This window comes from Saccopteryx leptura, chromosome 6, assembly GCF_036850995.1.
Source record: "Saccopteryx leptura isolate mSacLep1 chromosome 6, mSacLep1_pri_phased_curated, whole genome shotgun sequence".
In the NCBI taxonomy this organism is placed as follows: Eukaryota; Metazoa; Chordata; class Mammalia; order Chiroptera; family Emballonuridae; genus Saccopteryx; species Saccopteryx leptura.
The window spans coordinates 75,318,237-75,342,907 of NC_089508.1; the positions used below are offsets into that span (position 1 = coordinate 75,318,237).

The 24,671-nt window shown below is 38.9% G+C and overlaps 1 protein-coding gene across 1 annotated transcript; it reads right to left on the minus strand.

Moving 5' to 3' along the window:
- Positions 1 to 853: 853 nt before the first annotated feature.
- TERB2 (telomere repeat binding bouquet formation protein 2) lies at positions 854 to 24,671 on the minus strand. Its single transcript, XM_066343626.1, has 7 exons — positions 24,492 to 24,671; positions 24,293 to 24,374; positions 22,853 to 22,992; positions 18,633 to 18,694; positions 14,424 to 14,509; positions 5,862 to 5,950; positions 854 to 996 (listed from the first exon to the last, which is right to left on the minus strand). The coding sequence occupies exons 1-7, from the start codon at positions 24,553 to 24,555 to the stop codon at positions 854 to 856; spliced, it is 666 nt and encodes a 221-aa protein (XP_066199723.1). The 5' UTR covers positions 24,556 to 24,671.

Here is a 24,671-nt window from a genome sequence, read left to right on the forward strand (position 1 = left end):
TGTGTTGTTTCTCTGTAAGACACTTTTCAAGGCCTTTGTTTCCTCATTTAAAACAATAAATGGGTTGGACTCAATGTTCTCTTGGATTCTTTCCAGTACTATGATTCTAAGACATCTTGAAGGTTCATTTCAGATGACTTACCACTTGTTTATATTAAATCACTTCTGATACATTTGTGATTAGAAATTGTCCACACATAAAGTTTGAATTATTAAAATGTTTTAATCCACATTTTCAAGACATAAACAGTAATTCAGAACTAATGTAGCATTCTAATTTTTTAATTGAAATAAGATGACCAGAATCATAAATTTTGCATTCACATCACCGAACCTAGAAAAAAAAATATGTGTAATAGAATATTTAATGCAAAAGGGGATCTGACAGAGAGAGAGAGAGAGAGACTTAGTTTTTTATTTATTGATTTTAGAGAGAGGAGAGAGAGAGAAAGGTGTGGGGTGAGAGGGAGGACCTGGAATGTGCTCGGCAAGCCCAGGTTTTGAACCAGCAACCTCAGTATTCCAGGTGAACACTCTGTTCACTGCACCACAGGTCAGGTGAGAGAGAGAGACTTCTTATGAAGTATGTTTCAATGACAATTAACTCCATAACAACTGTACATTCAAAATTTGTGGACATGTGCTACAAGCTGGGGAAAAGTCCACCCACATGTCAAAATACAGAGCCAAAATGATTCTGAATTTCCTAATGACACATTTTTGAGGAAGAAAGAGATGACATCATCCCCATTCTTTTCCTCTTAGCCCTGTCCCAAATGGGGAATTTAAAATTATGCACATCTTTAATAATATTTTATAGAAAACAAATGCCCAGATGGAAGGACAATTTAACTTAACATTTCTTCTTTAACTTGTTTTTTATAGTAGACATATTAATTTCATTTTGAACATGGTATGCCAAATATCCTGAACTTCCAGGAATGAAGTCATGTAGCTCCCCAAGGAATTTCTGCATGGCATCAATTGATATATAGCCTAAAAAACGAAAAAACATGTATGTATTTGACATCTTATCATACTATCTGATTTTTCATTGTCTTTGGTTTATTAGAGTTAAGATTTCTAAAAAGGTTCTTAGAAAATAAAAAATAATGCCAATGACAAGATTCCCCATGACACATGATAATTATCAGGGAACACCCTCCTTAACCCTTACCTGCTCCCCTCAACCTTCTACCACCTTTCATTAGTTTATTTTCCTATTGATTTGAGAGAGAGAGAGAGAACAAGAAAGGAAGGGAGAGAAGTGTCAATTCATTGTTCCCCTTGGTTGTGCACTCAATGATTGCTTCTCATATGTGCCCTGACTGGGAGAGATCCAGCCCATGACCTTGGCATGCTGGGACAACACTTGATCCATTGAGCCACCCAGACAGAGCTACCTCCTTTTAAAACACAGATACTTAATTAACCAACTTTGACTATTGAGAGTGTGATGTCGAGTCGGGGATGGAACATTAAAGTACCTAGACCAAAAATCTGGGAAGTGTGTCTGGCTTAGAGTATAATCACCTAGACCTATCCAGCTAGCTAAAGACAGCATGAACAGTTCCTCTTCCCTAGTAGAGCAAGCAACACCTTTCTGCACTACTAACACTGAGATCAAATTCTTTCAATAAAAAATTAATGAGAAAATCAATATTATTGCTTAGTCAACAAAGGTTTTTGGTGTAATTTTGATGTCATGAATAATCTGAAATACATATGAGTATCAAAAGCCTTCACCCGGTAACTGCTGGTCAGAGCATTGTCCCAATACACCAAGGTTGTGGATTCAATTCCCAGTCAGGGCACATACAAGAAACAACCAATGATTGCATATATAAGTGGAACGACAAATCAATGTTTCTCTCTCTCTCAAATCAATAAACCATAAATTAAAAAACCACCTAGAATGGGGAGAATTTAAGGACTCATTATTTTCAGCAATATTACCTTCATAGCAACTTTTTTTTTTTGCCAGAGAGACACAGAGAGGGACAGACAGACAGGAAGGGAGAGAGATGAGAAGCATCAATTCTTCACTGCGGCATCTGAGTTGTTCTCATATGGGCCTTGACCCCGGGGCTCCAGCCGAGCCAGTGACCCCTTGCTCAAGCCAGCGAGCTTGGGCTTCAAGCCGGCAACCTCGGGGTTTTAAACCTGGGTCTTCTGTGTCCCAGGCCGATGCTCTACCACTGGGCCACTGCCTGGTCAAGCCCTTTCATAGCAATTTTTATCTGAGTGATTATATTTTATGAATAACATAAATGTTTGTGTTGTTGGGACTGTGGTGGTGCAGGGGATAAAGCATCCACCTGGAATACTGAGGTCACTGGTTGGAAACCTTGGGTTTACCTGGTCAAGGCACAAATGGGAGTTGATGCTTCCTGCTCCACCCCCCGCTAAAGTGAATAAATAAAAAAAAAAAAAATCTTAAAAAATTTAAAAATAAAGTGAAGCAACTATGAGTTAATACTTCTTGCTCCCCCACCTCTGTAAAATTCAATTAAACAAATTAAAAAATCTTTAAAAAAATAAATGTTTGTGGTATATACTAAAAGTAAAAATTAATTAATTTTTTAATTTTTTAAAGATTTTATTTATTGATTTTAGAGAGGAGAGAGAGAGAAAGGCAGGGGAGAAACAGAAAGCATCCACTCGTAGTAATTGTTCTCATATGTGCCTTGACCAAGGCAAGCCCAGGGTTTCCAACTGGTGACCTCAGCATTCCAGCTCAACACCTTATCCACTGTGCCACCACAGGTCAGTCAAAGTGAAACTTAATTTAAAAGTAAATCCTAAAGCCTGACCAGGTGGTGGCACAGTGAATAGAGAGTCAGACTGGGATGCGGAGGACCCAGGTTTGAGACCCCGAGGTCGCCAGCTTGAGCGCAGGCTCATCTGGTTTGAGCAAAGCTCATCAGCTTGAACCCAAGGTCGCTGGCTCGAGCAAGGGGTTACTTGGTCTGCTGTAGCCCCACGATCAAGGCACATAAGAGAGAGCAATCAATGAACAACTAAGGTGTCGCAACGAAAAACTAATGATTCATGCTTCTCATCTCTCTCCATTCCTGTCTCCTGTCTGTCTATCCCTCTCTCTGACTCTCAGTTTCTGTAAAAAAAAAGAAAAGTAAATCCTATATGAAAAAAATTCTGGTAGTGCTCAAGAATGATTAAATTTAGAACACCACAACCATCAACAGGTTATCTATTCATCTAGTTTGTTTCTAATGGTAGATAATAAATTCACAGTTAATAAATTAATAATGAATTCAATCATAAAATTGATTAGTATCTTTAAAGATATTTTAATCATAGTCATTTACCTCAGATAATCTCTTGAAGCACTGTTACTATATTAGTGATATTACCCATTACCCTATGATTCATGGTATTTACCTAATGGCTATGTTTCTTTGTAAAATAAACTAGTGCAGAAAATATTAATGTACAGCCAATTGCACATATATACTGTGTTAAGTTTCTAAAGATATGTGTGAGGAGCCCTGGCCAGAGAGCTCAGTTGGTTACAGTGTCATCCCGAAGCAGAGAGGTTCCCTGTTCAATCCTTGGTCAGGGCACATGCAGGAACAGATGTTCCTGTCTCTCTCCTGCTCTCTCCCTTTCTCTCTCTAAAATTAATAAAATAAAACAGTAAAAAAAAGATATGTGTGAGGATAAGAAATTTTAAAATAATTACTATAGTAATAATAATAGCTACAATAATAAAAACATTTCTGTAAGTATAAGGATAGAACATTTGTGTATCAGAAATGAATTACTGTAGGCCCTGGCAGGTTTGCTCAGTGGTAAAGCATCAGCCTAGTGTGTGGTTTTCCCAGGTTCGATTCCCAGTCAGGGTACACAGGAGGAGCAACCATCTGCTTCTTCACCCCCTCTCCCTCCCCCTCCCTTTCCTTCTTTCTTTCCCCTCTCCTGCAGCCATGGCTCAATTGGCTCCCAGGCACTGAGGATGGCTCCTGGCTTCCACCTTGGGCACTAAAAATAGTTCAGTTGTGGAGCAACAGAGTAATGCCCCAAATGGGTGGAGTATCGCCCCATAGGGGGCTTGCCGGGTGGATCCCAGTAGGGCCATGCAGCAGTTGTCTCTCTGCCTCCTCTGCTCTCAATTAATTAAAAAAAAGAAATAGATATTGTAGCAGTTTTGAAGATTATTGTGGAGATAGTTTTGCCAATGCTAAATAAAGAGAAAAAGATTAATATACAAATGGTTTTCTAAGTAAAATTTCAAAAATCTATACTTTTGAAAATTGTTTTATTTTAGTGAGGTGGGGGGGGGGAGGCAGAGAGACAACAATCCCGCATGTGCCCAGACTGGGATTCACTCAACAGGCCTACTAGGGGGTGATGCTCTGCCCATCTGGGGCTGTTGCTCCATTGTAACCAGAGCTATTTTTTAGCGCCTGAGGTGGAGGCCAACTCACTTGAGCCAATCGAGCCATGGCTGTGGGAGGGGAAGAGAGGGTGAGAGAAGGGGGAGGGGTGGAGAAGCAGATGGTAGCTCCTCCTGTGTGCCCTGACTGGGAATTGAACCCAGGACTTCCACATTCCAGGCTGATGCTCTACCACTGAGCCAGCCAGCCAGAGCCTAAAAAATCTATACTTTTTAAATTGTTGTTTTGAAAACAATTCTTTTAAATTTCTATTTTTAAAATTATCAGTGGCCCTACTGAATACTACCAGATCAAATATCCAAATATTCACTCCCTTAGCACTAACAAACACCAGCGGCCACTCTTAGCTGGATCTCTTGGTTCTGTCCTCTCACTGTCAGCTTCAGTTAGCTGTCTTTTTGTTAAGTGGTAGGAAACCCATGTATGGAGTACTTGGACACCTGGGTGACCCATGAATGGACTTCTGGTCATATGTGAGCCTCTTTAAATTATATGTAATTTGGTGTGTTATGTCTGTGTGTGTGCATATGAGGAAAAAGAATCTATGTTTTATCAGATGCTCAGAGGAAACTATGACTAGAGTTGTCCATATAATTTAACTTCTAAACTGGGACACTTGAGAGTAAAAACTAATACCAGGATAACAGGCATAAATGGGAACTGTCTTGTGTAAACTGGGATGTGTCCTCACCCTATCTGTAGACTAAAATTTTTTTATTTTTTTTTAAGTAAGAGGAGGGGAGCTAGAGAGACCAACTCCTGCATGCACCTCGCCCAGGATCCACCTGACAACCACCATCTGAGGCCGATGCTCGTATCAACCGAGCTATCCTCAGCACTCGAGCTGACACTTGAACCAATCGATCCACTGGCTGCAACAAGGGAAGAGAGAGAAGGGGGAAAGGGAGGGGAAGAAAAGCAGATGGTCACTTCTCATGTGTGCCCTTACTGGGACAGAACCCGGGATATCTGCACACCTGGCTGATGCTCTATCCCCTGAGCAAACTGGCCAGGGCTAGACTAGAGTTTTAGCACAGAACATATGGGACTATTTTTGGTTCAATTCTACAAATTAATGTATTTAATGTGCAAATGATATCTCTTCTATTAGCATATATAATAGAGGGGGTTCTACTTGCTAGGCTAGAAAAACAGCTTTACTATACAAAATATTCCCTTGTTTCTTCCTTACATGGGTTTACTCTAAATTTTCTTTTCTTTAAAAAAAAATTTTATTTATTTTACAGAGAAAGACGGGAGAGAGGGAAGGAGGAGTGAGAAGTATCAACTCACAGTTGCTTCACTTTAGTTGTTCATTGGTTGCTTGTCGTAGGTGCCTTGACCGGGCAAGCCTAGGGTTTCAAACCCATGACCTCAGCATTCCAAGTCCACACTTCATCCACTGCACCAACACAGGCCAGGTGAAATTTTATTTTAAATTACCTGTTACCATGTTGTTCACTGGATAATTCTGAAGGGGGAAGTACATCTGCTTTTCTACAACTGGAGTCCTTATAAAATGCTTTTTAGACCTGTAAAATGAAATATACAAAAAGTCATATTTATATTTGTTTTTTGGACTTGTTTTACAAAGGAGAAATTATTCCAGGCAATATACATAGTTACCTAATTGCTCTTGGATCCAGTTTCAGTCTTTTTTTTTCTTTTTTCTTTTAAAATTTTATTTATTCATTTTAGAGAGGGAAGAGAGAGAGAAGACAGGAAGAGCAGGAAGCATAACTCTCATATGTGCCTTGACCAGGCAAGCCCAGGGTTTCGAACTAGCAACTGCAGCATTCCAAGTCGATGCTTTATTTATGGCACCACCATATGTCAGGCCCGTTTCCATCTTAATTGGATAAAAATGTTAAGTGTGAACTTCTTTTGTGGGTCTAAGAAATACAAGGGCCCATATAGATATTTTTTATTCTCTTGGCCACTTCACAAAACAAACATTTACTGAGTTATCTAGAGGCCTGGGACTTTTACTCAGTATTCTTGAATGCATAATAATTCAACAGTGCTTTATAATTAAATAAAATACATATTATGTATATAATATTAAATATGCCAAATGAAAAGCATAGTAGGCCCTAATTTAAACAATGACATGATTTTTTGTTATTCAGCATTCAAAAAATTGGAACTTGGCCCTGGCCGGTTGGCTCAGCGGTAGAGCGTCGGCCTGGCGTGCGGGGGACCCAGGTTCGATTCCCGGCCAGGGCACATAGGAGAAGCGCCCATTTGCTTCTCCACCGCCCCCCTCCTTCCTCTCTGTCTCTCTCTTTCCCTCCCGCAGCCAAGGCTCCATTGGAGCAAAGATGGCCCGGGCGCTGGGGATGGCTCCTTGGCCTCTGCCCCAGGCCCTAGAGTGGCTCTGGTCGCAGCAGAGCGACGCCCCGGAGGGGCAGAGCATCGCCCCCTGGTGGGCAGAGCCTCACCCCTGGTGGGCGTGCCGGTGGATCCCGGTCGGGCGCATGCGGGAGTCTATCTGACTGTCTCTCCCCGTTTCCAGCTTCAGAAAAATACAAAAAAAAAGGGAAAAAAAATTAAAAAAAAAAATTGGAACTCTATTTACTGTCAGACTTTAAAATTTTTAAAAATGATGTCTGAGAAAATCATGAGTTACACTAAGATTTTGAAGTGACTTATGAGTTAAAAAGAAAAAAGTTAAATTATTCTGAGTATAATTGTATGGTATAATTATAATTTTTAAAGAGCTAATCTTTATTAGAAATATCCTATTTTCTAACTGTGCAAAATAACAATGTTTGCTATATTTAGATTACATATAACAAATAGATAATACAATTGTATAAAAATAAAAACCTTAGTAATAAAAAATTGGGGTGATCCTTACATTTATTATTTCCCTAAAAATTAAAAATTATACTGAGTGATAATATAGATTTTATTTTCAACTTGTTTAAAAGTTAGATTTCATCTAAACTCTTCTAAAAGAAACTATAGTTCAGTTAGAATGAAATCCTACAAATAAAGGCAAAATAATATTCCCAAAAATATCAGGGACTAAACAAGGATACTCATTATCATTAATATTATTTATCATGGCTCTAAAATTTCTGGCCAAGCAATAAGAGATGGGGGAGAGGAGGAAAAGAAACAGAAGGGATATTTAGTGAGAAGGAAAAAGCAATACTTTCATTATTAACAAATGATATGATTGGGTACCCTGAAAAGCCAAGAAAATAAACTTAATTATTCTTATAATCTTAGATCCCAAGGGGGTAGTTATAAGACAAATACATCCAAATCAATAACTTCCCTGTATAACAGCAATAACTAATATAAAATGAAATGGAAGAAATTCACAATAGCGACAAAAGTCATAAAAATCTAGGAGTAACCATAGTAAGAAATTTATGATCCTACATGTAGAAAATTTTTTTACAAAAACTTTACTGAGTTATAGAAGAGAAAAATAAAGGAAAACCAAAAGCATTCTCCTGGATAGAAATATTGAAAATGATAAAGACAATAATTTTTCTCAACTTGAAGTTTAATACAAGTCCCAAAGAAATTTTAGAGCTTAAGAAAAATAATTCTGAAATCTACCTGAATATGTTAGATCTAATAGGAGGCAAGACCAAATCTGTAATAAAATGAAAAAACCATACCTAGGAATAATCTTAAAAGTACAAGATTTATACAAAGAAAATATGAAAAAAATTCTTTAAGAACCACAAGAAAATACATGAACAAATGAGGGAAAAAATACCACTTTCTCAGACAGGTAGATTTGGCATCACAGATAGTGTCCATAGTTAATATATACATTTTTTGTACTGTCACTAAAAATAACAACAGAAATTTTTAACAAAGTATGAACGTGATTGTAAAAATCAGATGGAAAAATTCAGAAAGAGAAGCTAAGAAAACTTAAAAAAGAGTTAGGAGGAGAAATTAGTTCTAGATATTAAATCATATTATAAGAAACTAAAACATGGTGGCACTGTTGTATCACAAATGAATGGAATACAATGTATTACTATTTGTGTAAAAAGGATAAATTAAAGAATATTTATATAAATTTGCTAGTATACACATATATTAGAAACTGATAATATTGATTGTCTCTGGAAGAAGATTGGCTTATTAGGGGTCAGTAAATTTTCATATTACCCTTTTTTGTATATCTTGGATTTTGAACCATGTGAATATATTACTTGTAAAAAATAATTAAAATTTGAAATAGAAAAATAATAAGTGGGCATGAAGAGGTAAGGAAAAGGGAATTTGGGACTTGCCTTTTTAAGTATTAAAATACTGTACATAAAGTTATCTAATTTAAAAGAATATTATATTGATATAAATACAGATTCACAGATTAATGGAATAAAACAGTCCAAAAATAGATCTCCAGCCTGACTGGTGGTGGCACAGTGAATAAAGCCTTGACCTGGGATGCCGAGTTCCCAAGTTTGAAACGCCAAGGTCACCGGCTTCAGCGTGGGATCATCATCGATATGATCCCATAGTTGCTGGCTTGAGCCCAAAGATCACTGGCTTGAAGTCCAAGGTTGCTGGTTGGCTTGAGCCCAAGGTCGTTAGCTTGAGTAAGGGATCACTGGCTCAGCTGGAGCCCCCCAGTCAAGGCACATATGCGAAGCAATCAATGAACAACTGAAGTGCTGCAACTACAAGTTGATGTTTCTCCTTTTTAAAAAAAAAATTTTATTTATTTATTTATTTTTTACAGAGACAGAGAGTGAGTCAGAGAGAGGGATAGACAGGGACAGACAGGCAGGAACGGAGAGAGATAAGAAGCATCAATCATAGCAACACCTTAGTTGTTCATTGATTGCTTTCTCATATGTGCCTTGACTGCAGGCCTTCAGCAGACTGAGTAACCTCTTGCTGGAGCCAGCGACCTTGGGTTCAAGCAGGTGGGCTTTTCCTCAAACCAGATGAACCTTCGCTCAAGCTGGCGACCTCGGGGTCTCGAACCCGGGTCCTCTGCATCCCAGTCTGACGCTCTATCCACTGCACCACCGCCTGGTCAAGCTGATGTTTCTCATATCTCTCCCTTCCTGCCTTTCTCTCTCTCCCTCTCTCTATCAAAAAAAATTTTTTTTCAAAAAACTGGTGGAAAAAATTTTTTTTATTTAAAAAATTAAATTTAAAGGAGTGACATTGATCAATATATGTACATAGGTTTCAGGTAAACATTTCTATAGCATTTGAACTATTGATTATGTGGAAATTTCTTATTTGCAAATCAAAAATAAATTTAGATCTCTACTTTACACCAAAATAAATATTTGCAGGATTAAAAACCTATTGGGAGCATTTGAAATCTTGCTCCCATACATACGTCTTCAGTTTGACTCAAATAAACTCATAAAAAAATTAAAAAGAATTAAAAACCTATTTGATCTCTGAATGGGAAAAGACTTTTCTGAAGGTAAAAGCAATAAAAGAAATTATAAAGGAAAAGTGATTAATGTAATGATGTAAAAATTTAAAATTTGTATCTCTTAAACAGTATAAACCAGACAACAAACTGAGGATACAATGTGACAAACTGGCAAAAGGGTAATATAGTTATTATATAAAGATGTTGGACAAATTGATAAGAAAAACAGTATGCCCCCCCCCAGTAGAAACTGGGGAAAGAATAGAAACAAAAAAGGCACAGAAAAGGAAATATATATATATATTATTTTTTTATTATATTATATTATATATATATATAATATATATATATATATCTTTTTTTTTTTTTTAAGTGAGAGTAGGTGAGATAGTGAGACAGACTCCCGAATGTGCCCCAACCAGGATCCACCTGGCAACCTCCATCTGGGGCTGATGCTGGAATCACCTGAGCTAACCTTAGCACATGGGCCAACGCTTACCAACCCATCCACTGGCTGTGAGAGGGGAAGAAAGAAAAGGGGGAGAGGGAGGGGAAGAAAAGCAGATGTCACTTCCCATGTGTGCCCTGACCAGGGATCAAACCTGTATGGGCACCGGGGATCCGGTGTATGGGAAGGCCCATATACTGGACCGATGCTCTATCTACTGAGCCAGCCAGCCAGGGCTGGAAATATACATTTTAATAAACAAATTCAAATAATTTTAAACCTGTTAGTAATCAAATAAAAATACAAATTAAAACTAGATGCCATTTTCATCTACTATATTAGCACTAAGTTTCTTATTAACAATATAATTAGGAGAATGCAGTAAGATGAACACTGGTGGTAATTTAAATTTCTACTTTTGTGGGAAGCAACTAACAGTAGGCATCCTGGCCTTTAAAAATATTCATATCTCTTTACACTGTAAATTCACATCTGAGAATTCTCCTTAAGAAAAATTTAAAAACAAAGAAACATTTCTTTTTAAAAAGATGTTCATGAAGGTGCCGTAAGAGAAAACTTGTAAATAATTTAAAACATGTTTTTAAAAAAGGAAGGTGGTCAAACAAGATGAAATACCATATACAGCCATTACAAATGATAATATCAAGTAAGGCTTTTCAAAATGGGGAACTGCCCATAGAACACTAAATGAAAAGTTAAGAGATGGACTACATATTCAGTTGTCATGAAATCTATTTAATGTGTGTATTTGTATAAAACTAGCAAGAAATGTACTAATGTTGATGGTGGGTATCTCTGAGTGGTGTGGTTGCTTGTAGTCATTTAAATTTTCTCTATTCTTTTTTTGTATTTTCTATTTTGACAAATTACATGCATTATATTCATAATAATAAAATTATTATAACTAAAAACAGGAAAATAAAAAATCCATGAAATTTTCTGAAGATTTTGGGAAAAGAAAACAGCAGAGTGATTAAGAGTTTGGCCTGGCCGGGTGGTGGCGCAGTGGATGGAGCATCGGACTGGGATGCGGAAGGACCCAGGTTCGAGACCCCTAGGTCGCCGGCTTGAGCACGGGCTCATCTGGCTTGAGCAAAAAGCTCAACGGCTTGGACCCAAGGTCGCTGGCTCCAGCAAGGGGTTGCTCGGTCTGCTGAAGACCCATGGTCAGGGCACGTATGAGAAAGCAATCAATGAACAACTAAGAAGTCGCAACGAGAAACTGATGATTGATACTTCTCGTCTCTCTCCATTCCTGTCTGTCTGTCCCTGTCTATCTCTGCCTCTGTAAAGATAAATAAATTAAAAAAAAAAAAAAAAAGAGTTTGGAATCTGGCCCTGGCTGGTGGCTCAGTGGATAGAGCGCTGGCCCAGCATGTGGACGTCCTGAGTTCAATTCCCAGTCAGGGCACACAAGAGAAGCAACCTTTTGCTTCTGCCCCCTCCCTATCCCCTTCTCTCCCTCTTCCCCTCTGGCAGCCAGGGGCTTGATTGGTTCCAGGGTAGAGCTCATCAGCCTCAGGCACTAAATATAGCTTGGTACTTGAGCATCTGCCCAAGATGGTGTTGCCAGTGGATCCCGGTTAGAGTACATGTGGGAATCTGCCTCACTATCCTCTCCTCTCACCTTAAAAAAAAAAAAAGTTCGGAGTCTGAACTATCTAGCTGGCCTGACCTTGGTTTCAAATTCAGCTTCACTACTTAAATAATATTGGGTGAATTATTTAGGTCTCTGACCCCATTTCCTCAATTGTAAAATGGGGCTAATTATCTATCTTATAATGTTGTGTGAATTACTGTGAACTGCTGAACTCACAACAAGAGGCTTGTATTTAGCAAGTCCTCAATAACTAGTTCATCACCGCAAGTAAAGTATATTTAATCTGTGTTTGCACTGCCCCCTCTGGTGGTTCTACAAAGAAAAGGCTCTAGGTAGACACCTACTGAAGGTCTCTTCATATCCTTTGCCTGTTTTTGTCATTATTAGATCGGAAATATTTCCCCAGATTTATAAGCCTTCTTTGTATATTAAGGAAACTAGCCTTGGTCACTTGGTTTTTCCCAGTGTATGGTTTATTTTTACTTGGTTTATAGTATTTTTATTGCCATGCACGAGCTTAAAATATTTTTGGTAGTCATATTTATCCATTTTTCTATTATGGTTTCTGTGCTTTGCAGGACAACTGTTTCTTAAAGAACTTGTATATCTTGCATCGTTCCTAGTCAAGTCAATCACTGGAAGTCACTTTTTACTTGTCCTCCAAGGTCACTTAGGTTAACTAGTCTCTCCTCTATTCATCTCTTGAATATCTTCATGGTCTCATCTCTTCTATTCTCATTTTTCTTCATCTCCTTACCAGTTTCTTATCTCAAAAAGTATAACAACAACAAAAAAAAGTATAACAAGTTCAAAGGGGGGGGGTACACATCAAGATCCAAAAGACCCAAAATATGGATTCTCAAAATTAAGTAGTAGAATATCTAGAAGTCACACGACCATGAAGCAATGGTATACTAAACATAATTAAATATACAAATTTGATGTAAATAACAACTTATATAAAATTATAGCAAACCAAAATAAAGTGTGTGTGTGTGTGTGTGTGTGTGTGTGTGTGTGTGTGTGTGTATATATATATATATATATATATATATATATATATATATATATTACGCCCTGGCCAACTGGCTCTATGGTACTGTGTCAGCCTGGCATGTGGAAGTCCTGGGTTTGATTCCCAGTCAGAGCACACAGGAGAAGTGACCATCTGCTTCTCTACCCCTCCCTACTTGTGCTCACTCTCTCTCTCTCTCTCTCTCTTCTCCTCCTACAACCATGGCTCCATTGGAGCAAGTTGGTCCCAGGTGCTCAGGATAGCTCCATGGCCTCCACCTCAGGCGCTGAGAAGAGTTCAGTTGCTGAGCAATGGAACAACGCCCCAGATGGGCAGAGCATTGCCCCCTACTGGGCTTGCTGGGTGGATCCCAATTGGGGCACATGCAGGAGTCTGTCTCTGCCACCTCTCCTCTCACTGAATAACAAATAATTAAATAAATAAATAAAATATAGCCTGACCAGGCAGTGGCACAGTGAATAGAGCATTGGCCTAGGATGCTGAGGACCCAGGTTCGAAACCCTGAAGTCACCAACTTGAGCACAGGCTCACCAGCTTGAGCGCAGGATTGCTAGCTTGAGCATGGGATCATAGACATGACCCCATGGTTGCTGGCTTGAGCCCAAAGGTTGCTGGCTTGAAGCCCAAGGTTGCTGGCTAGAGCAAGGGGTCACTGGCTCAGCTGGAGTCCCCTAGTCAAGGTACATATGAGAAAGAATCAATGAACAACTAAGATACCACAATGAAGAATTGATGCTTATCTCTCTCCCTTTCTGTCTCTCTGTCCCTAACTCCGTCTGTGTCATGAAAAAAAATGTATATAAATATATATATGTAAATATATATATGAGAAAAACTTATAGTTGATAAAACTATATAAATTGAACTTATTTTTTATATTGAAGACAACTATTATTAATCATTTTTATTTCAGCAGTCAAATACCAGACTTTCACATAACCAATGCTCCCCTATGCATATTTTAAAACCACTGAGCTAGAAAATATGAAATTAGGAGTAGATAATAAATAAGCCTTCAACTAGGAGGACTCTCATAGATTAGCCTTAACACAAATGGTAAGTCCATGTTTGTCTTTTTAAATTTAATTTCTTAAACCAAAGTAATCACATTACAAACAATATGGAAAGGGGAGGGGAAAATCAATCAGAACTTCCAATACTAATAAGATTACTGCTAATATTTAGTATATTTTCTCATTAAAAATATTTTTTGAAAATAATGTAACAATAATCAATATAGATAAAATTCTAGTTTCTTTTCCGGAAGGTTAGTCTAGCATAGTAACTAAATGCATGGGCTCTCGAATTAGACTGACCCAGTTCAAATCCTGCTTCTCCCCACTTAGTAGAAGACTTTGGGCAAATTACAATCTAATCCTAGATTTCTTTTTCTATAAAATGGCAATGTGATAATAATACAGTCTCATAAGAAGATTGTGAAAATTAAATGAGATAAACATACAATCAGTGCTCAAAGATGTCTATATTGAATTGAATATCAATGAAGTATATGAAATCAATACCTTTTGGATAATTCTTTTTTGTGATCTGTAGCTAGTTCCCTGCTTTTCTTAAGGGTATTTATTTCATTTGGTGATATTGCATCATGCTGTGAATAGCAAAAGAAATCACATTTTTAAAAATCACACCAATGATCCAGTCAAGAATTAAAAAAAATTTTTTTTATTGACTTTACAGAGAGAGAGAGAGAGAGAGAGAGATTGATTTGTTGTTCCACTTGTTTAAGCATGCATTTTTTGATTCTTGTGTGCACCCTGTCTAGGGATCAAACCTACAACCTTGCCTTGTCAGGATGACGCTCTAACCAACTGAGCACCAGGCCAGGGCAATAATATTTTTAATGAGAGAAAAAAGTACATTGGCATATACTAAGAATCATAAAAATATTTATATACTTATGTACATTCAATCTAGTTTGGTGGAAAAACTTGAAATTTTGTACACACACAATTATATTCTCTATTTTTAGAGATACATAAAAAAAGAACAGAATTTTTAAATTTTAACTGTGATTGTATTAGATTGTAAAAGTTTTGACTGATTTTTTTTTTTCAATTTTTGAAATTTTCCCTAATGTGGTCATATTGCTTTTTAGTTTTTTAAAAATAAGAAAACAAAAAAGTGTTATTAAACTATCTTAAAATTTTTTAGTTGAAGATTCCTAGGCTGTTTGTGAGCTACAAATAAAAAATATAAAGTAGGCTAAACAAATTATGTTTCCCTTTAAAATTAAAGTGAAGTATTTAGCTAGGAGTTACAAAGGAGTTACAAAAGAACTAAAAGTATACAAAGCTTTTCCAAAAGATTATGTGACAGTAACTCAGATTGGTACCTATAACAATATATTTACTTAATATGCCAGTAAGGCGGTAGAGCGTCGGCCTAGCGTGCGGAGGACCCGGGTTCGATTCCCGGCCAGGGCACACAGGAGAAGCGCCCATTTGCTTCTCCACCCCTCCACCGCACTTTCCTCTCTGTCTCTCTCTTCCCCTCCTGCAGCCAAGGCTCCATTGGAGCAAAGATGGCCCGGGCGCTGGGGATGGCTCTGTGGCCTCTGCCCCAGGCGCTAGAGTGGCTCTGGTCGCAATATGGCGACGCCCAGGATGGGCAGAGCATCGCCCCCTGGTGGGCAGAGCGTCGCCCCTGGTGGGCGTGCCGGGTGGATCCCGGTCGGGCGCATGCGGGAGTCTGTCTGACTGTCTCTCCCCGTTTCCAGCTTCAGAAAAATGAAAAAAATAAAAATAAAAAAAAAAAAAAAAAAATATGCCAGTAAGAAATTTCCATATTTAGGTCGCAAATCCACTCTAAATAATAACAATGTTCCCCAAATTACTTTCCAGATTTACTTTTGCTGTTGCAATTCAGTGAAATACCTTCTACTTATATATGAAGTAATTATATTATAATTGGCTAATATTCAATATCAATCAATATTTTTAAAGAACTAACAAAATCTTTTATTATATATAATCATACAATTTCTAGACTCTATAATCTCCAGTCAATAGTCAATAATACAGCAGTCATGCTCTACTATTTCGTAGAAAAAACATTGGACTGGATTGGAGCTGAGAACATTTTGTTCCACTTTGCTAATAATATCTGGCTATGTAAACCAAGACAGATTTTTACTTATCTTTAACCTCAGTTTTCTTATTCCTAAAAGCGCATAATTAAATTAATGATTTTATTTATTTATTTATTTATTTATTTATTTATTTATTTGTATTTTTCTGAAGCTGGAAATGGGGACAGTCAGACTCCCGCATGCGCCCGACCGGGATCCACCCGGCACGCCCACCAGGGGCGGACACTCTGCCCACCAGGGGGGATGCTCTGCCCCTCCCCGGGGTCGCTCTGCCGAGACCAGAGCCACTCTAGCGCCTGGGGCAGAGGCCAAGGAGCCATCCCCAGCGCCCGGGCCATCTTTTGCTCCAATGGAGCCTTGGCTGCGGGAGGGGAAGAGAGAGAGACAGAGAGGAAGGGGGGGGGGGTGGATAAATTAATGATTTTAAAGGACTTTTTAGGTCTAAAGTTCTGGTATACTCAATAATTACTGTCAAATAACTATTTTATCACCATTCATGTCCCTGTAAACACTGTGCTAAATCAAGGATTAAATATTTTGGTTCCTATGTACAACATAGACAAAGAATATAAAAGAACTACAATATTATTTTCAAATGGTAATACTTTGGGAAGAAAAAACAAATTAATAAAAAGGAGTACAAAATGTATAAGTTAATTGCTTTGATTTAGACATATTATAAATATTTTCTCCCTTTTTATTTTGAAAAATTTCAAACTTACTAAAAGTTAAAGAATAGTAAAATAGTACTATGTAACTTTCACATAGATTCACAAAGTGTTAACATTTTTAACACCCTGCATTCCTTTTCTCTGTCAATTATTTTTGCTGGACTATTTGAAAATATTTTATATTTGAAGATAGTATGACACTTTTATCTTTAATTTTTAGCATGCATTTTCTAAAAATAATTTTTTATCTTTCTAATACCACTATCACAATTAAGAAAATTAATGTTAATCCAATATCAATTAGTATACAATCCATATTTAAATTTTTTCTATTGTTCTCCAAATGTCTTTTTTTTTTCCAAATGTCTTTTTTTTGGCCTTTTTTTTATTTTAAAGAAATCCAGAATCAATCAAGGTTTATACATCACATTTGGTTATGTTTTACAGTCTTCCAGCCTTTTTTTTTAATGACATTGTTTTAAAAGACCTAAGCCAACCAGTTGTTTTGTGAGATATTTCCAATATTATATTGTGATAGAATTGCCCAAGTGTCTATCCATAATTAGTTTCAGGTTAAACATTTTGAACAAGAATATTACAGGAATAATACTGTATACTTTTATTATTTCACATCAAACTGAACATAATGAGAGGTTGTTCCAGTATTCGTGATGCTAAATTTGAACAGTTGGTTAAGGTGGTGTCTGATAGATCTCTTCAGTGTAAAGATAGATTGCTTACCTTTATAATAAGTAATTTGTGGGATGATCATATGAGATCATGTTTTTAACATCCATTAATCACCCTTACCTAAACCAATTATTTTATTGGGAGTCATAAAATAGGGGTATTTTTATCCTATCAGTAGCTGCTATTTTGTAAGGAAAATTTCTCTTATCCCACTTTTTTTTCCCTTTTTTCCTCCCTCCCTCCCTTCTTTCTGTTCTTCCATTTCTCCTTTCTTTATGCTTTTGAGAAGCCATTATAGAATCATGGATTTTTAAATGTTTTTAATGTTTATAATCCATGACCATCATTGTTATTTTTAACCCTTTGAGTAGTGAGTTTTTTTCATGCTCACTGACCCCTGGGAGTGAGTTTTTTTTTTTTCAAAAAATGAATTAGTTCCAGTTCCAGTTTTATTAATCTAAAATCATGTTTGATAACCAATTTATGGAAACAAAAACATACATTTGCCTTTTTTTAATGTTGCCTTACACATGCATATTACTCTGGATGGTCAGGAGGTACGAAGACATACATGCACGTTCGTACTACTCAAATGTTCAAATTATCCAAAAATTGGCAATTGCATAAAGATTCTGAAGTCAAAAGAATAAGCAAGCCTGGCCTGTGGTGGTGCAGTGGATAGAGTGTGGACCTGGAACACCGAGGTCCAAACCCTGGGCTTGCTGGGTCAAGGCACATACGACAAGCAATCAATGAACAATTAAAGTGAAGCAACTATGAATTAATACTTCTCATTCTCCCCTCCTCTGTAAAATCAATAAATAAAAAAATATTTTTTTAAATAGCATAAGCAAGTTTGAGTCAGGATGGCAAAAGCTATGAAGTCAATTTTTGGTATTATATACATTTATTCAAAACATTTAACAAATGGCACAACACAATAATCAATCAATTAGAATCTACACTGATAGTAAAGAACTGGTATATACTGTGCAATTATTACTCCCTTAATATTACTGACAGAGGCAAATTTTCAAATTATGTGAGTAATTTTACTTACACAAAAAATCTCAACATTACTAATGTACTAGTATAAAAATAATGTCAAATCAGATGGTATTCAATAAAAGTGTGGCCTTTAAATTCCTTAACCTGGATCGTTAGTGCTAACATGTCACAGGTAAACACTGTTAAGTTTACATTGCTTTCAAAACTTTTTGAAACTGAAGATTCTAATTAAGTACCTTATTTTTTACTCTTACCTTTTCTGTCAGAAAATCTTGGTCTTGTTCCCAAATAAAACTACCAATATTTCTTCTTATTTCTGTGGTAGGAAAAACAAATCCAATACTGTTTTTCTTTTTTTTTTTTTTAAAGTAAATGTGGCCCTGGTCGGTTTGCTCAGTGTACAGAGCATCTACATGCCGTATGAACATGCCAGATTTCATTCCCCATTCGGTCACACAGGAGAAGAGACTTTCTTTCCATTTCCCACACCCCTTCCCTCCCTCCTACCTCCCACAGCCAGTGGCTTGACTGGTTCCAGTGTTGGCCTGGGCCCTGAGGATAGGTCCTGGGAGCATCAGCCTCAGATAATAAAAACAGGGTGGTTGATTCATCAGCCCCAGACAAGAGCTGCCAGGTGGATCCCAGGGCACATGCAAGAATCTGTCTCATTATCTCCCCTCCTCTCACTTAAAAAAAAAAGTAGATGTAATAATTTCTAAATTTTACTTGTAGTCTGAAATTTCTAGGCCAATGTTACTCCACTTGTATCAAAATCACCTAAGAGGCCTGACCTGTGATGGTGCAGTGGATAAAGTGTGAACCCGAAATGCTGAGGTTGCTGGTTTGAAACCCTGGGCTTGCCCAGTCCAGGCACATATGGGAGTTGATGTTTTCTGCTCCTCCCCCACTTCTCTCTCTCTCTCTCTCTCTCTCTCCTCTTTAAAATGAATAAATTAAAAAAAAATTTAATCACCTAAGGTACTTGTTTAAAATGCAGATTCCTATTGAATCAGATCATTCAGAAGGAGTTCAGGATTTGCATTTCTAACACACTTTCCAGATGAGAATCATTGTCAATTTTTCCTACTGGAATATATATTTTCATTAGATGTGTCTTTAGGCCAAGCATTAATAAAGATGATCGTCCAGTTAAAATAAAAGCTATAAAATTCCTGAATTTGTAGAATAGAGGTTCTCAAGAATTCAATAATTTACTTTGCTTAAAGAAGGGTAGAAGAGCAACATATCTGGTGGGCATGGTACTGCAGGAATTCTACAATGCTCAGTATGTCAAAGAACTGTGTCATCCTAACTAAAATATCTCAAAGTTTCCACAAGAGCCCACTCAGGGACAAAAAGGTAACATTCCTCTAGATCAGGGGTCCCCAAACTTTTTACACAGGGGGCCAGTTCACTGTCCCTCAGACTGTTGGAGGGTCAGACTATAAAAAAAAACTATGAACAAATCCCTATGCACACTGCACATATCTTATTTTAAAGTAAAAAAACAAAACGGGAACAAATACAATATTTAAAATAAAGAACAAGTAAATTTAAATCAACAAACTGACCAGTATTTCAATGGGAACTATGCTCCTCTCACTGACCACCAATGAAAGAGATGCCCCTTCCGGAAGTGCGGCGGGGCCGGATAAATGGCCTCAGGGGGCCGCATGCGGCCCGCAGGCCATAGTTTGGGGACCCTTGCTCTAGATCTATTCTGCCTAGTAGTTGCCACTAGACTAACTACATGTGGGTACCATATTGAAATGTTGCTAGTCCAAACTGAGATGTGCTGTTAACCATAACATAAAAACTAAATTTCAAAGGCTTAGTATCAAAAAAGGACTGTAAAAGATCTCAATAATTTTTATATTGGTTATATATCAAAATGATATTTTAGATATATTAGGATAAATAAATATATCTTAAAATTAATTTCACCTATTTCTTTAAAAAAATTTTTAAATTCAATTTATTGGTAACTATTTCTTTTTATTTTTTTAATGTGGCTACTACAAAACTTAAGATTAATATGTGGCACACATTTGCATCCTCCTACTTTTACTAGACAAAATTCATCTAGGTGGATAATAATGTACAGCTTTTATTTTTAAAAAGTAGCATATTTTCATTTCTGACTTTTTCTTTTTAGTGAGAGAGAGAGAGACAATGAGACAGACAGAGAGAAGGAAAGATAGAGACAGGAAGGGAAAGAGATGAGAAGCAGCAATTCTTCGTTGCAGCATCTTAGTTGTTCATTGATTGCTTTCTCAGTGAACAAGGAGTGGGGGTTCCAGCTGAGCCAGCTTGCTCAAGCCAGCGACCTTGGCCTCAAGGCAGCAACCTTGGGCTTCAAGCCAGCGACTGTTGGGCTCAAGCCAATGACCATGGAGTCATGTCTATGATTCCACACTCGAGCTGGCAACCCTGTGCTCAAGTTGGTGAGCCTGCATTCAAGCCAGCAACCTCAGAGTTTTGGAACTGGGACCTCTGCATCCCAGGCTGATGCTCTATCCACTGCACCACCGCCTGGTCAGGCCATTTCTAACAGTTTTTAAAATTTTAAATACATTTTAATGTAAGATGCTAAAGTCAAAGATAGGAGTCACTAATTTATTTATTTGCATAACCACTTAGAGTAATCTGTTGTTATAACTAGGTCTCAACAGGGCATTAAAACTATAAAAGGGCCCTGGCCAGTTGGCTCAGTGGTAGAGCGTCGGCCTGGCGTGCAGAAGTCCCGGGTTCGATTCCCGGCCAGGGCACACAGGAGAAGCGCCCATCTGCTTCTCCACCCCTCCCCCTCTCCTTCCTCTCTGTCTCTCTCTTCCCCTCCAGCAGCCGAGGCTCCATTGGAGCAAAGATGGCCCCGGCGCTGGGGATGGCTCCTTGGCCTCTGCCCCAGGAGCTAGAGTGGCTCTGGTCGCAACAGAGCGACTATCGCCCCCTGGTGGGCAGAGCGTTGCCCCTGGTGGGTGTGCCAGGTGGATCCCGGTCGGGCTCATGCGGGAGTCTGTCTGACTGTCTTTCCCCATTTCCAGCTTCAGAAAAATACAAAAAAAAACCCACAACAACAACTATAAAAGGAACTCAATCTTTGTAGTTTCTAAAACTCTTCTATAGAAATATTTTTCAAGATTTTTAAAAAATACTTGTCTCACAGGGAATTTGTACTAGCTTTCATCTGGCTTGCTAGGGATAAACACTACACATCAAGAATTGTAGCCTAATCTGTGGTGGCGCAGTGGATAAAAGCGTCGACAAGAAATACTGAGGTCGCCGGTTCAAAACCCTGGGCTCAAGGCACATATGGGAGTTGAAGCTTCCTGCTCCTCCCTCCCTTCTCTCTCTCTCTCTCTCTCTCTCTCTCTCTCTCTCTCCCCTCTAAAATGAATAAATAAATAAAAAAAAGAATTGTAATAATGTAAGATCTACAAAACTGGGATATTTATAGTTGGCCCACATCAAATAGGTAGGGTTTGAATACAATAGGATAAGAAAGTGTGTTCCAATTGGGGAAAACTAAAAGAATCATTTCAGAAGCAATTTATTTACTTGCCCTTTACTTCACAGGGTTGCTGAAATAATGTGAACGTATTTTCAAAAGTACAAAGAACAATAATCTATGGGTTTATTATCATTATGAACCTTTAAATGTCAGAAAACAAAAAAAAGGTTTTCAGAAATATAATAGATTCAAAACTAGCAAAATACATTCTGTTGAATGTTCACATCAGACCACTTATATTATCTCATTTTATCCTCAAATCAACTTGGGAGAAATTGCTAAAGATTATAGAACTAGTAAGTGTTAGATACCAGCCAGTGAACACTGAACAAGAACTGCATGTATATTCTTCACCACCAAAACCCCAGCACATGGGTTGAAACCTGGCACACAGTAGGAGCTCACTGAATGCGTGAATGAAGAATAAACAAAACTGGAATATACAACCAAGGCAATCTGATCCAAAGTCCAGGCCCTGGCCGGTTGGCTCAGTGGTAGAGCGTCAGCCTGGCATGCAGAAGTCCCGGGTTCGATTCCCGGCCAGGGCACACAGAAGAGGTGCCCATCTGCTTCTCTACCCCTCCCCCTCTCCTTCCTCTCTGTCTCTCTCTTCCCCTCCCGCAGCCGAGGCTCCATTGGAGCAAAAGATGGCCCGGGTACTGGGGACGGCTCTGTGGCCTCTGCCCCAGGCGCTAGAGTGGCTCTGATCGCGACAGAGCGACACCCCGGATGGGCAGAGCACCCCCCCTGCTGGGCGTGCCGGGTGGATCCCGGTCAGGTGCATGCGGGAGTCTGTCTGACTCCCCGTTTCCAGCTTCAGAAAAATACAAAAAAAAATAAATTAAAAAAATAAAAAAATTAAAAAAACACAAAGTCCACACATTTCCACTTAGATCAGTACAATTGGGTGACTTAGCTGGATTTGACTATCTAATAGGCACTGGATAAATGATCTTTGCTAACCTTCTTGCAGGCATGCAGGAGGAAGAATGAAATGACCTAAAGCCACCGAATTTTTTATTTCAGCATTCGCTACTGCAGAGAGGTAGTAGGCATGAAAAACTGTAGCATTATCTTCTATGTAATCGAGGCTCTGATATACCCTAGGAAAATGAAAGGAAATATTTTAGGTTATGAAATAAACAAGAATGTATTCAACCCTTCAAAAATAGAATAAATAAATGAAAGTAGGGAGAATTCCCGGCCAGGGCACACAGGAGAGGTGCCCATCTGCTTCTCCACCCCTCCCCCTCTCCTTCCTCTCTGTCTCTCTCTTCCCTTCCCGCAACCAGGGTTCCATTGGAGCAAAGTTGGCCAGGGTGCTGAGGATGGCTCTGTGGCTTCTGCCTCAGGTGCTAGAATGGCTCTGGTTGCAACAGAGCGATGCCCCAGATGGGCAGAGCATCGCCCCCTGGTGGGCATGCCGGGTGGATCCCGGTCGGGCGCATGCGGGAGTCTGTCTGACTGCCTCCCCGTTTCCAGCTACAGAAAAATACAAAAAGAAAAAGAAAAGAAAGAAAAGAAAAAAGGAAGTAGGGAGAATTATCTGTAGATCATCAGAAGACTGGGGTGAAGGGGGCTGGGGAAGGGAGGCAGACAGGGCAGTGATTAGACCTCTGCTTTATATACATAATGGACAGCAGTCTGAAGGGAATCAGAAGTGGACAGATTGAAGCAGAGCAACCTCTCAGAAAAATACCGTGAGTGTCAGGCAAGAGGTCATCAGAGTGTGTACTTTAAGGTAGTGACAGTGAGTACTAAGAACATTTACTGGGGCACATTCCCTGGTGTTTGGCCCCTTCCTGACTAACGTGGGTAGGGTATTGTTCTTTTGTTTGTTTAAGATTTTTATTTACTGATTTTTGAGAGAGGAGACAGAGAGAAAGGTGAGGGAGTGGGGAGGAGCAGGAAGCATCAACTCGCAGTTCCTTCTCGTTTTTGCCTTAACCAGGCAAGCCCAGGGTTTGCAACCCGTGACCTCAGCATTCCAGGTGGACACTTTATCCACTGTGCCACCACAGGTCAGGCTATGTGGGATTGTTATGTTAAAAAAAAAGAACTACGATGGTTTTAAGCTTGAGAACACAGGATCAGTTGCAGGTATGAGGGGCAATTAGATTTGGTTTAAACGTATTGAATATGAAGGGCCTTCAAGTCAGGTGGAGTGGTGGAAGAGACAGCTGGAAACACTGGACGTCCGGGAGTGGCTCGGAAACCAGGTAGGAGGCCACGCCACTGTGGCAGAAAGGAGAGCAGAAAGGTTATCTATTTTAATCCCCAGCTCTAGGAAACGAGCACGTTTCCAGTCGCTTCCAATCATCCACATGCAGACGGATTGCAATGTCCACCTCCGACTCCGGACTCATCACGACCGAGAGGCAACGCCAGTTGGCAGTCAGGTACCTCAGTGTGTCTGGATGGGAAGCGTCACAGCTGAACAGGAAGTCGGCGTCTCTCAGGTCACTGATCATCCCCCCTTCCGACACTGTTGAGGCAAGAGCAAAGAAAGGGTAAGCCAGCAAGAACCTTGGAGCCAAGGCACAAGAGTGGGGACCAGTGCTATCCTCACCACCTCACCCACCCCTTCCTCCCTGCTTCCTACCCCAGAATTGCCTCAGGTCTCCGCTGACGCTGCGGCAGAACCAACTGCGCTGCCCCTGAAACATGGCGTTGCTGGCAGACAAGGACCTGGGCGTGGCATTAGCAGAGGTCGCTGATTGGTCCGAGGTCTGAAGCCAAGCTCAACGATTGGTTCTCAGGGAAATGGGCGGGAAAAGGCTGA